This window comes from Rhamphochromis sp. 'chilingali', assembly GCF_963969265.1.
Source record: "Rhamphochromis sp. 'chilingali' genome assembly, chromosome: 21".
Lineage (NCBI taxonomy): Eukaryota > Metazoa > Chordata > Actinopteri > Cichliformes > Cichlidae > Rhamphochromis > Rhamphochromis sp. 'chilingali'.
Genome location: NC_137949.1, coordinates 30,153,487 through 30,166,838, shown reverse-complemented (window position 1 = coordinate 30,166,838; position 13,352 = coordinate 30,153,487). Strand labels below are relative to the sequence as shown.

The 13,352-nt window shown below is 43.9% G+C and overlaps 1 protein-coding gene across 1 annotated transcript; it reads left to right on the top strand.

Annotated features, from left to right (window-relative positions):
- The first annotated feature begins 518 nt into the window (after positions 1–518).
- Positions 519–13,029, top strand: tgfb3 (transforming growth factor, beta 3). The gene is made up of 7 exons (XM_080870911.1): positions 519–1,283; positions 5,585–5,748; positions 6,969–7,098; positions 7,253–7,360; positions 10,535–10,691; positions 11,264–11,417; positions 11,507–13,029. Exons 1-7 carry the CDS (start codon positions 938–940, stop codon positions 11,663–11,665), a joined length of 1,218 nt encoding a protein of 405 aa, XP_080727037.1. The 5' UTR covers positions 519–937; the 3' UTR covers positions 11,666–13,029.
- Positions 13,030–13,352: the final 323 nt, after the last annotated feature.

Here is a 13,352-nt window from a genome sequence, read left to right as displayed (position 1 = left end):
CAATTCCCCGCGTGGTCCGCGAGATGTCGCTGTCTCCTTTCATTATGATACTGGGGAGGCGCTGAACGGTAGCAGCCTGCAGAGGACCGCAGCTCCCTTGCGCACCCTCAGAAGTTCTGCATGTTAACTCTGAACTTTACTTCATTGGCACTTTATTTTGCCCACGATTAAAAATATTAAGCACGTAAACCTCCTCAGGTTTAGATTTTTGAACTGCTGTGAGCGCGCGTGGGGCACACAACAGAACGTGACTTAATTTCAGCCACATCCATAAAATGCTGCTATTCACTTGACAAATGAATGCAACCCTTCTCTCTTGCGAAATCTCATTGCCCAATATTACGCTGCGTATGATTCAAACACTGTTTGGCAGCATGAAATTCAGTCTTATTTATCTTACTACGGAGTGGGACTGAGCACATTGTCCGCACTCGGTCTATAGCTCGCGGCCCCTCCCTCAGAAACGTCACCGATGGTGGGTATAAAGTATGAGTGAGCGTGGAAAGCGTCTTTAGTGTGTTTGAGGTTGGACTGCAAGAAGACAACAAAGACGCACTGACTCCATATATATATTTGCACAAGTGGATGGAAAGACCCCAAATGCAATGGAGCAACTAAACGGCGGTGGAGAGATCGGGTCCCTGTAAACTACAAAGAAAGGAGAGGGGAAGAGGTGCCTGAATGAGACAAGGGGGAATGAAGAGTGTAATTAAGAGTTTTGTTGAAGAGTCGAGACCTTTTTGCACAATTGCGCGGATTCGCTCCCATGGAAATGCGCATTTGGCAAAGATGACATAGCACTCGAGAAAATGGGATTCCTCCAGGAACAGTACTCACTCGCGACTTCAATGAAAAGATAAAAAGGGATATTTTTTTCTTCTCCTTCTTCTAATATTACTTGACAAGGCTTCGGCTGTGAGCGAACGCAGATTAAAATATGAATCTGGGCAAAGCACTTGTGTTTTTCCTCCTCTCAAACTGTGTGACAGTGACTTTCTTGCTATCCACTTGCACCACAGTGGACATCAAACACATAAAGAAAAAGAGAGTGGAGGCCGTCCGGGGACAGATTCTCAGTAAACTCCGAATGACCAGTCCGCCTCAAACAACAGGTCCAAGTCAAGTACCGTTTCAGGTTCTGGCACTTTATAACAGCACCAAGGAGCTCATTGAGGAGCTGGGGAGAGACCGGCAGCAGAGTTGCGGACAGGATAACACGGAGACAGAGTACTACGCCAAAGAGATTTACAAGTTCAACATGATCAATGGGCCACAAGAAAACAGTGAGTGTACTGTTTTGGGGTTATGAATGTTCCAATTTTTCCTTTATAAGCCAATAAAGTAGAAACTCCTCCTGTTCTAGGTGTAGATGCACACGCAATCCCAAATCATTCCAGTTACTTGCGCAAACGCTTTTTATCTTTGTCACGATGTCCAACCTAATTATTACGCGAGGTTACAAGGGGGGGGGGGGGTGAAAGACAAATATTTTTTTCCGGTTGGTGTGAAAGTCCATTCTTCTCTGTGCGGCTTTTTACGCGCAGACGCTCCGTGGCGTCGCGCAGAGGAAAGGGCAAAGTAAACAGTCTAATTGGAATGAGCACAGTTCCTCATGCATACCTCACACCAAATCCATGGGAACCCCAGCCTTAGTCTGACACATTCCTAAGCGAGGAAAATTCTCAGGCTGTTAAATCTGCTATTTATTGCCAACTCCAATACCTCATTTCCATTTTTCTGGCCGTGAGATCCCCAATATTTTTTCTTCCACTGTCACTCACTTCTATTTCCCCCCCACTATTTCCTTCAAGTAGCTCCGCGTTATGATCTAATTCCCTCGTTCATCCATATTGGTATTTCCTGTATAAACTATGGCCCATTGATTGTTCCAGAAAGCAGAAGCAGAAGCCCGCTGAGCTGCAGATTCTCCAGAGAAAGCCTAAGTGGAGCAATTGGATTGGTGCCCACTCACGGTCAGAGGCCGGTTAGCGCACGGTGTAGTGATTCTGAAATCAACAGGTGTTTGTGCAATGCTGTGACGCTGAGCAGAACCTCTGCCGGTTCCAGCAGAAGCCCTGAATCAAATCCATTTCACAGGTCCCACAAAGTGCTTCTGACATTCAAAATACACAGCTCCGGGTTTATCCACTGGTCAGAGGTAGTCAGAGCTCCCAAAACAAACAGAGGTCTAAGGAGTGGGATCAGTGATGGCCAGGTGCCCAGGACACATCACTGGTCTCACACCGTGGGCCATAATGTAGGTGATAATACAAGACATGAACACACTGGCAGCACTTTCTTCCCAAACAGCTTACTAGAGTCACAGATTGTTTAAATTAACAGAAGGTGCCACATGCATTAATTAGCAGTCTTCTCTTCCTTTCCATTATGTAATTTTAAGGAGAGCTGGGCATGTTGCAGTATGCAGAAACATAATGTCTGTCACCTTGGTATTTCTGCTGTGTAGTTCATTTTCATTCCTGCTGAATCTAATGAGTTTTGCATTCGCTGCTTTTTGGAAGGTGGGAGTGTTTAGGGAAAAAAGTCAAGTTTGGCTTTTTTCGTGCTTAGTTAGGAAGTTAAACAGAAACCTTTCACACACTCTTTAATGCGACGCTTGCACCCAGACTGCTTTGCTAGACACGACTGCGAATGCAATGCGATGCAATTCAAAGCTTTGGCCATTTATGAGCAGATGAAACAAAACTGAGTGAGAACAGGAATTTGGAGCTTCCTTTCCTTTTCTTTTTCCTGGTGCATCACAAAGCCGGTGGGGATAGTGCTGCTGAGGAAATTAGATAAAGACATATTTGAACTGAGGGGCGACCTGCAACACAATAACAGTTTAAGAGTCTGCTGACTGGCCTTGACTAGCTCATTGGAGCCTGCAGCCTCAGTGAAATTTCAAGCCAATCACTGCCTCAGTGTTGGGTCAGTAGAGAAAAAATGAGGACCAACTCTGAGGACAGCAGAGTGTCTGATATATGGGATAGTAGAAAGATGATGTCATCTGTACAAACAGAGACAGAGGTCTTTGGTCTGCTTCCAAAGAAACAGCATGGCTCCATCAAACTCCCACGCCTTTACCATTTTTGCTTCCTCATCTTCAATCCAGTAGGAGGAGAGTGGGGGGGGGGTCGTCACTCATTGCATTGTTTCCTCCACACTGCCATAGCTGATATCTGCAGTCCGATGTAGGAATGGACTTATTTCTGATGAAAAGCAACGTTTGAATTTGGTACATTAAACCCTCGGCTAACTGGGGAGGGGAAATCAAACTTTTCCATTAGAGCATGATGCAAATTCACATCCCAGATGCAGCAATTTCAGGAAAATAATAAGAGAACTCCAGCTAATGCAATTTCTGTTCTGCTTTATGAGATCTAGACACCACAGCAGCTGGCTAGCACCTGCTGACTTGTGCTTTCTGTTTCCTTTGTTTACATCCACAAAGCTGTGGAGAGACTGACATCACAAGTATCCTTTGGGCAAAAGAGCAAAGAGAGGTGATTCCTTTGAGCTTCGTTCCGGGAGATTCCGTGTCATGGAGAGAATCCCAGACACCGGAGGCTGAACGCGTGTCAGGAGCTGAGGTGTGGTCGATAGCGTCTGGGCGAGGCAGCAGCAACTATTCAAATGTCTGTCTTCGGGCATTTTGGACAACTTTACTCCCTAATCCATCCTTTGAAACCCATATGTTCAAATTAATTGGGTGATAATGCGAGAATGGAGTCAGGCGGGCATCATTTTGTTATCCAGGTTTTTTTAAAAGTGTGACTATAAATATACTTTTGCAGATGTGTTAATGACAGCCTCTCCCAATAAAACTCAAAATAAGCATGCTCTGACCTTAGAGCAGTGTGCTATTTTACAGCGTTTTTAGAAATAACATGAGAAGTTGTTTTAATTACTTATACAGTGTTTAAAATATAGAGTGTTGCTTTGTTTGGCATGGAAAACTATACACCTTGATTTTTTTTACTAGTAGAAATTAAACTCTGGAGAAGCTTATTGACATAACCTGTGCCGTGTCAAACAGTTAATACATTAAGCTTGTGTCAGCATCCTGATACTCAGCCTTAAACTCTATCATCTAAAAATGGACGGGGGAGTCGGGAGTGGTGGTCAAATCAATTTGTGACTGTATCTCACTTTAATTATACAAGCAATCCCCTTCCACTCACCAACATGGAACAAATTACCTTTCAGACCCTTGGCAAAAATAAGCCATAATGTGAAATCCACCTAAAACCATTGCAATGGGAAAAATGAGGTCATCCAAAAAGGAAACCAAAGACTTGATTAGAATTTCAAATCTCCCCTCGAAGTGGGGCTTTCCACCTTCTGTGGGGGAGACGGAGCAGTGAGTGAGTGAGGGGAGGAAAAGGGCTACTGAGGTTTCCTCCTTATAGATTGTGTGGAAACGCTGGACAGATATCTGGCTGGGGACAAATGCTGAAAGGTCAAACTATAAATAGGGAAAGCTGAAATAAAATCAAAAAGAAAAAAAACTTTGTGGAAATATCAGATAATGACTGGGAGGACACTGAAATAGGATTATGGGTCAAATGAAGTACAGATACTCGGAGATGTGCAAGTTCCTTTTGCATGACACAGAAAACGGCCTCACTTCTGAGTTTCCATTTGTCCCAAATCTGCTCGAGGTGCAAATCAGCTAAAGGTGCAGTGCCCCTTTCAACCATCAGCAAATCCGAGGCTTTGGTAATAAAGCTTAAGCTTGAAGTAATAAATTAGCCATGGCTTGGCTGTAAGTGACTGTTTCCACTTGGCTCATAAAAAGTTTGCTATGCGCTTGTTTTGCTCAACAGTGCATGTGCTGGGCCTGTTAAAATAATAAACTGCTCTATGGTATTATGGTATAAAAAGGAGAAAGGCTTCAATGCAGCAGGAAGTTTTTTCAGATGGGATCGCGGTTTGGCCATTCATTAGGCCGATTGTGCTAAAGGTCAGTGTTCAGTCATAAACACACACATGCACCATGTTACAGTGTCCAGTGAGTTATTGCTTCTCCCTGGTGTGGTGGAGTCTCTCTCTCTCCTCGGTGCCTGCTCAGGTGCTGTTCTCCTCCAGCACGTGAGCCCGCATGTTCCCAGCTAAACCTCTGAGTTCCAGGGAATACTTGGCTTCTGGCTGAGCCCTCGGAGCACCTGTTGGGTTCAAGTGCTGGTGGGAGGAGGAGCACGCTGCTGTCCCACTGTAGCCTGCTCCACTAACACATGGGACATTTGGTTTTCATTTCATGACTTCAACTTGTTGCTAACTCGGACCGCACAAAGCATAAGCAGATGGTTTGCAGTAATGGCTCCCTTGATAGACTAGAAATTGTTTTTTTTTCTTTTAAAAAAATAGAACTTTTGCTTTTATCTTTAAACTATTCAAATTTGTAGAAAGGGAATCCTCGGCAAAAGGTTTATCAATTATCGGCTCAATAAACATGTCCACTCCTGTGAGGATGTCACTGTGAAAATATGCTTTTCACAGTGAAGTAGGAGCTTAAGGGAATACAGAAAAAAACCAAAAACAAATCAGATCTTTTATGTCATTCTTTCCATTTTACCTGCAGATGACCTCCCCAACTGCCCCAGGGGCATCACCCCCAAGATATTCCGCTTCAATGTGTCGATCATGGAGAAGAACGCCACCAACTTATTCCGGGCTGAGTTTCGAGCCCTGCGGATCCCCAACCCCAGCGCCAGGAGAAACGAGCAGAGGATTGAGCTCTACCAGGTGTGTGAACTGGCCGTTCATTTCCACTATTAACAGAGTCCAGAGGTGGGGTGGGGTGAAGAGGGGGAGAGCTGAATTTCTCTCAGAAGGCCTGTGTGGGTCAGTGAGAAAGATGAAAACATTTATATTAGGGTGTCCGGCTCCCTCAACCTCTCTTTTCAAGTGCTGATCATTATTCCGTGTGGTTAAAATCAAATGGATTCTACATCAGGACAGATTTAAGAGCTTGTGCAGCCGTCTTTAAGAAACCCTAGATTACCATTCAGCAGTTTCTTCTTTCACAGCTGTCAATCAAAGCAGCTGTCCATCCATGTAGGATTAAGCACGGAGTATATATATATAAATCTCTGTGATCTTAAGCATTTTAGAAGCGTGTTAATGCATACATCTGGTATAGGCTCGTGTGGGGTGGCAGGAATAGATTTTTTTCTTTTTCTGTTTCCTCATTAATCTCCCATGAGAGACTAGAAGTAATGATCAGGTTCCAACATTTCCTGCCAGGGAGACAAGCGTCTCCGGACTGCATACCGCCTCTGAGGCAAGGCTCTGGCCAGTGCTGAATACAGACTGTCAGGGCTTCAGATTGTTTCCAGGAGCCTAGGAGGAGATAGAGGCAGGGTCGCCCACTGGGGGGAGTAAATGGAGCCACTCACTCGCCCCCACATTTTTTAGACTGGAACTGACTGGCAGAGGGCTGACACTGGCAGCCCTGCCGCCCCTCGTTCCCACAGGAAGACAGATTAGATGCTGACATTGTTCAGAAACCTGGTTATCCATAGCACCGCTCATACCCACCACCCAAACACATTTCTCCCTACAGATAAACACCTTTGTTCAAATACATGCTGGTGCAGATACAAACTATATTTTCCGCTGTCAGTCTTTGCCCAGTGGGAGCGTCGACATTCTAACAGAGCGGCAGCTTTAAATGCCCTCAGAGATACTTTCTGACACTGTGTGTGAAGGATAAGTCAAAGTTTAAACGGCTGACTCGAAGGACGGCCAGGTTCCCACTGGCAAGAGGGTAAGACACAGGCATTAACTTGCAAAATGGGGATATCAACACACGGAGTCACTTTTTCCATGAAGAGTAGACATTTGGCCCAAAGGCATCCTGGAGAGTCTGGCTCAGACAGACAGTCTCGATTCTGTGCGCGCATGTGTGTGTAAAAATAAAAAGAGTTTATGCAGCTGGGTCACATTTTCATCTTTCCTCGCAGATCCTCCAGAAAGATGACCCCAAAGCCAAACAGCGCTACATTGGGGGCAAGAACGTCCTGACCAAGGGAACGCCTGAGTGGGTCTCCTTTGATGTTACGGAGACGGTGAGAGAGTGGCTGATGAATCGACGTGAGTGGGACACCACATTTTCCTCGCATCACACCTTATTACATGTCCTGCCAAATAATAACCGGCTCGTGTGAAACAAATGAGAACGGCCTCAGGGCTGAAAATGTCTGCTCCTTACTTCTCTCTGCTCTTGTTCCTCTCCCCCCACCCTCAGGGACCAATCTCGGCCTGGAGATCAGTGTGCATTGCCCCTGCCACACCTTCAGGCCTAATGGCGATATAATTGAGAATGCCCATGAGGTACTAGAGGTCAAGTTCAAAGGTGAGATTGCATTTGATACCCAACTTGTGATGGATTTCACAGAGTTATGAACGTTGTGCTTTTAACAAGGCTTTAAACTGTGATCAGGTAAATAAATCAAGAAGAGTGTTTTCAGGTAAAATTAGGAAAACAAGTGAAGAACTAAATGAGGAGAACGAGGCTTCTCTCTTCTCTCCACAATGAATATGAAGCAGTGTAACTTAACGTCGCAAGCACTATGACTGGAAGCAAGAAAAATACACAATCGTTCTCCTCGGCTGTCTAACTGAAAACCTTCCACTGCAACACTTTCACTGTTGTTGCTTTCATTCACTGTGAAATCAGAAATCTAACAAATAGCTCCAGGAATTCAGTCTCAGACTCGGCCTCTTTCTATAGGTTTCCGAGACTCGTGTGTTGTCCCAACTCCCTGGCCCAGACTGTGGTCTCTGAGTCTGTGTTTGGTCAGGATTTTTCTCTGCTTTTGATCTTTCAGTCTCTTGAGATGTTGTATTAATGATTACGAGCCAGATAGCGCTTCAGTTTGTTTGGCTTTTGTTTGATTTGTCGAGCGTTGAAGATAGGCATCTATTTTTCTGTTGAAAAATTCCATTTATTCTCATTAGTGCTGCAGAGGCACAGGTGGTTTTTCGGATGATTTACATTAGGGGGTCTCAGGACTAGCTGATTCAGTGGTGGTGCTCTTTTATGTCTTTTTGCTCATTAGTTATCAGCGGATCTTGACACACGCTTGTCTCTACAGGGAGTGCAGAATTATTAGGCAAGTCGTATTTCTGAGGAATAATGTTATTATTGAACAACAACCATGTTCTCAATGAACCCAAAAAACTCATTAATATCAAAGCTGAATGTTTTTGGAAGTAGTTTTTAGTTTGTTTGTAGTTTGAGCTATTTTAGGGGGATATCTGTGTGTGCAGGTGACTATTACTGTGCATAATTATTAGGCAACTTAACAAAAAACAAATATATACCCATTTCAATGATTTATTTTTACCAGTGAAACCAATATAACATCTCCACATTCACAAATATACATTTCTGACATTCAAAAACAAAACAAAAACAAACCAGTGACCAATATAGCCACCTTTCTTTGCAAGGACACTCAAAAACCTGCCATCCATGGATTCTGTCAGTGTTTTGATCTGTTCACCATCAACATTGCGTGCAGCAGCAATCACAGCCTCCCAGACACTGTTCAGAGAGGTGTACTGTTTTCCCTCCTTGTAAATCTCACATTTGATGATGGACCACAGGTTCTCAATGGGGTTCAGATCAGGTGAACAAGGAGGCCATGTCATTAGTTTTTCTTCTTTTATACCCTTTCTTGCCAGCCACGCTGTGGAGTACTTGGACGCGTGTGATGGAGCATTGTCCTGCATGGAAATCATGTTTTTCTTGAAGGATGCAGACTTCTTCCTGGACCACTGCTTGAAGAAGGTGTCTTCCAGAAACTGGCAGTAGGACTGGGAGTTGAGCTTGACTCCATCCTCAACCCGAAAAGGCCCCACAAGCTCATCTTTGATGATACCAGCCCAAACCAGTACTCCACCTCCACCTTGCTGGCGTCTGAGTCGGACTGGAGCTCTCTGCCCTTTACCAATCCAGCCACGGGCCCATCCATCTGGCCCATCAAGACTCACTCTCATTTCATCAGTCCATAAAACCTTAGAAAAACCAGTCTTGAGATGTTTCTTGGCCCAGTCTTGACGTTTCAGCTTGTGTGTCTTGTTCAGTGGTGGTCGTCTTTCAGCCTTTCTTACCTTGGCCATGTCTCTGAGTATTGCACACCTTGTGCTTTTGGGCACTCCAGTGATGTTGCAGCTCTGAAATATGGCCAAACTGGTGGCAAGTGGCATCTTGGCAGCTGCACGCTTGACTTTTCTCAGTTCATGGGCAGTTATTTTGCGCCTTGGTTTTTCCACACGCTTCTTGCGACCCTGTTGACTATTTTGAATGAAACGCTCGATTGTTCGATGATCACGCTTCAGAAGCTTTGCAATTTTGAGACTGCTGCATCCCTCTGCAAGATATCTCACTATTTTTGACTTTTCTGAGCCTGTCAAGTCCTTCTTTTGACCCATTTTGCCAAAGGAAAGGACGTTGCCTAATAATTATGCACACCTGATATAGGGTGTTGATGTCATTAGACCACACCCCTTCTCATTACAGAGATGCACATCACCTAATATGCTTAATTGGTAGTAGGCTTTCGAGCCTATACAGCTTGGAGTAAGACAACATGCATGAAGAGGATGATGTGGACAAAATACTCATTTGCCTAATAATTCTGCACTCCCTGTATTAATGTTGAATAACAGCTATAAATCTTTTGCTCTGTTTGCTGATGCTGTGTCGAGTTGGCAGAGAGATACTTGTACAAAAGGAGGTAGACTGGAAATTTCTGGATTTTTGGCCTACATTTCAAAAAGAAATCTTTTGTTTTAGTGCATTTACTGCCTCAATTAAAGTTGCCTGAAGCACTGATGAGGAGTCCTCGTGTGCTCTACAAAAATGTTTCTCATGGTGAATTAGGATGCATTTGTCATAAAATATCACTCACAATACTTTTATTATTATGCAACCGGTCTATAAAAGTACTTTCCAGTCCAGTCATCAACATGTTCCTCTAGCAGCAAAACTCACTGAGGTCTTTTTGTTAAGATAATGGGTTTCCTTTCTAAGAGGAAGAGAGAGAGGCACAGAGCATGGGAATACAATCGATCTGGTATCTCACTTAGCGCTGGGGCCCCCAGGCCCTCGGTCCTGGGAACGCTCTTGACTGGCTTGGCCACAAGGAATGTGCTGCCACGGCGCTCAGACGTTTGGCCCCAAATTAAAGAGGGCCGTACATATCCACCAGCAGCATCTCTCCTGAGATATCCACTGCTTTAGCTATCAGGGATAGAGTGGATGAGCAGACACTGGCCCAGGGGGAGAATGGAGGGGAAGAAAGGAAGTTAGAGGGACCAGTGTGAAATCCAGGAAGGGAAGAAAAGTGAGACAGAAGTGAATGAAGTTGGGCCTGGAGAGTATTCATATGTAAGAGTTACAACTGATTATGCTGACTGAAACTAAATCTTACTTTCACTAACATCAGCTGTTGAAGAGTCTTTAAAAAAAATGTGTAGTTTTTTTCCCCTTGATATCTTTAAAAAAACCCTCCTCCTGCAGGGATGGAAGCAGAGTATGACGAGCAGAGCCGTGTGAAAAGCCAAAAGGAGCAGCTGTACCCCCACCTCATCCTCATGATGCTCCCTCCCCACAGGCTGGATGCCCAGGCTTCCTCCCGAAGGCGCAAGCGGGCACTTGACACCAATTACTGCTTCAAGTAAGCCTCATTCGCTCCCCCTGGAAAATGTAATGCACTACTTAGACTATTGCTCATCATCTTAAAATAAATTCTCCCAAAACCGTTTCTCTCTGGCTGCACCTGCGCTGACAATTTAAGACATTTGCCTACTGGGCTAATATTCCAGGGACACTTGAATAAAGCACCCGCATCCAATTAAAATATCAGCTGTCACGTTTCAAAAAACATGACAGGGAAGACGTGTAAATAAGCGCAGAACACACAAAGAATACATGCAATAAACTTGTTAATCACCCAGATGAGCATGGCGGAGGTACTAGATTATACAAGTCAGGATCTGTCTCGGTACTAGCAAACACTACCGCCTCTTACACACCGTCTCCTCAACTCTGGATTTCCTATGACAGGCAGTACCAAAGACACCTGGGCTGACTCCAAGAGGGAAAAAAAAGGGCACACCTAAGACTGGAATTTCTGAACTTGAGTCTCATCTCTGACTGAGGCCACGGGGCGGAAAATGTATACTTAAATTTGCGTGTTATCCTCCAAATCAAGAGGGTAATCATTGTCTCCCCCTTTCATTTCTGCAGCAATTACGAGGAGAACTGCTGCGTGCGACAACTATATATTAATTTCCGTGAGGATCTGGGATGGAGGTGGATACACCAGCCCGAAGGGTACTATGCCAACTTCTGCTCTGGTCCCTGTCCTTACCTACGCAGTGCAGACACCACCCACAGCTCGGTGAGAAAAAGTGCCACTTCTCGAATCCGTTTTGGTGTTTGGAAATGTGCTTGCCAACCCTCATCTCTTTTGTCATCTTCCTTTCACAGCTGCTGAGCCTGTACAACACCTTGAACCCCGAAGCGTCCGCCTCTCCCTGCTGTGTTCCTCAGGACTTGGAGCCCCTAACCATCCTCTACTACGTGGGTCGCTCCCCGAAAGTCGAGCAGCTTTCAAACATGGTCGTCAAGTCCTGCAAGTGCAGCTAAACTTCAAGGTCTTCGAGGGAGGGAAGGGGGGTGGGGGGTGCCCTGTGAGAAGCAAGGCATGGGATTTGATCACTCCCAGCACTGCCCGAAGCGGGTATGAGGAATTAAAGCGGGCAATGTACAGTTTGGCCTCCATGAGTACCTCTTTCCCATGCTTTAGCTTTGCCCAAGCTCTTAAAAAACAAACGAAAAAAGAGATGGAGTCCACTACAGCTATACTTAGAAGACCTGTCATACACCACTTCACCAACAGCGCTCTCAAACCCATCAGACCTCTTGGTAGTTAATTACTTTTTGACATCAGTGTTTCTCATATTTTTTTGTTTTTCCAGCATTTTGTACCTCATGTCCACGACTATTGGTAATCAAAGGCCATTTTCAGTGAAAGAGAAACAGAACAATAAATGACTGATCCATTCTCAAGGATGCATTAAAAAGAGAGAGAGGGAGAGACAGAGAAGGACTCAGAATGCAGACTAAACTCAGCATACGCCAAAAGAGAGCAAACACATCACACGGGACACATTCAAAAAGTCCGAGCTGGAAACTGACGCTGTGGCCCCGCGGCTCCCTACACTGTTTGTTTAGGATTAAATGCTGTCGATTAAAAATGATCTAAATGAAAAGACAACATGCTGGAAACCGATCGTTATTTCAAAGTAGTATTTCCATGGTTATGTTTACCTCTATAATGCAACAGGACTGGTGATTCCAGGGATTGTTTTGTTTTTAAATGAAGCCTTTTCTGTTGTATGAGATGATGTAATGTCACTAAGTGAACTTTAATAGATCACAAACTGTAAATGTTTTTCTTATTACTCTTGGAAACACTTTTTTTTTTAATTAAAAATGTTGGACAGTTCGTTTTTTTCTCCTTTACTGTTGTGGTATTTATGTTTTAGTTTACACATGTTTTAGGGTGTTTTTATTTCAAAAGGTCAGGGGCTGAATTTCAAGTGTTCGAACAAAATGAACAAAAGTGGTTAGAGTCACAGTCATCGTGTTTTTTAATGCTTTCCAAGTATTCATTTCAATTTTGTTTGCTACAAACAGCCTCACTGGTCCCAAAAATACTACATTTCCATGCATATTGTAAACAGTCAAAGAGATTATAACATGGTACAGCCCATATGGAAAATAAACAAAGAAAAAACACCTGTAGTAAATGTTTATGTTTTCTAAGCATGTCTCAAAAACTCACATCCCATACAGTGATTTACTCATCCTAGTGGCCTCTTTGTATTTTTCTTAATATGGGAATTGAATAGGAGAGACATTAGCTATAAAGGGAAAATCCAAGAGGGGACACCTGTATGAGCAAATTACTGTTAAATGTATTAATAAAACATAAATATTTACTATTAGAGGAAAGGAGTTGTTTTTCGTCTCAGTTTTCTTTTCTTTACATTGTAAACAACGCTGTCACCACATTACATTACACACACTGATTTGGATCTTGCTTTTGGGAGTTCTGGCTTTAATAGGTCGGACTTCACAACATGACGTCAAAGAGCACATGTTACAAAAACATTCACCGTCAAGTTACATGTTAAAACAGTTGACCTGTTGTACTGCATTGAAAACTACAATCTGTGCACACTCACCCAGGTGATAGTCATCAGCTGATGTGAGAAAATCATGCACAAAATTCAAGTATTTCAGCCAAAGTTATTATAAACACATGGTA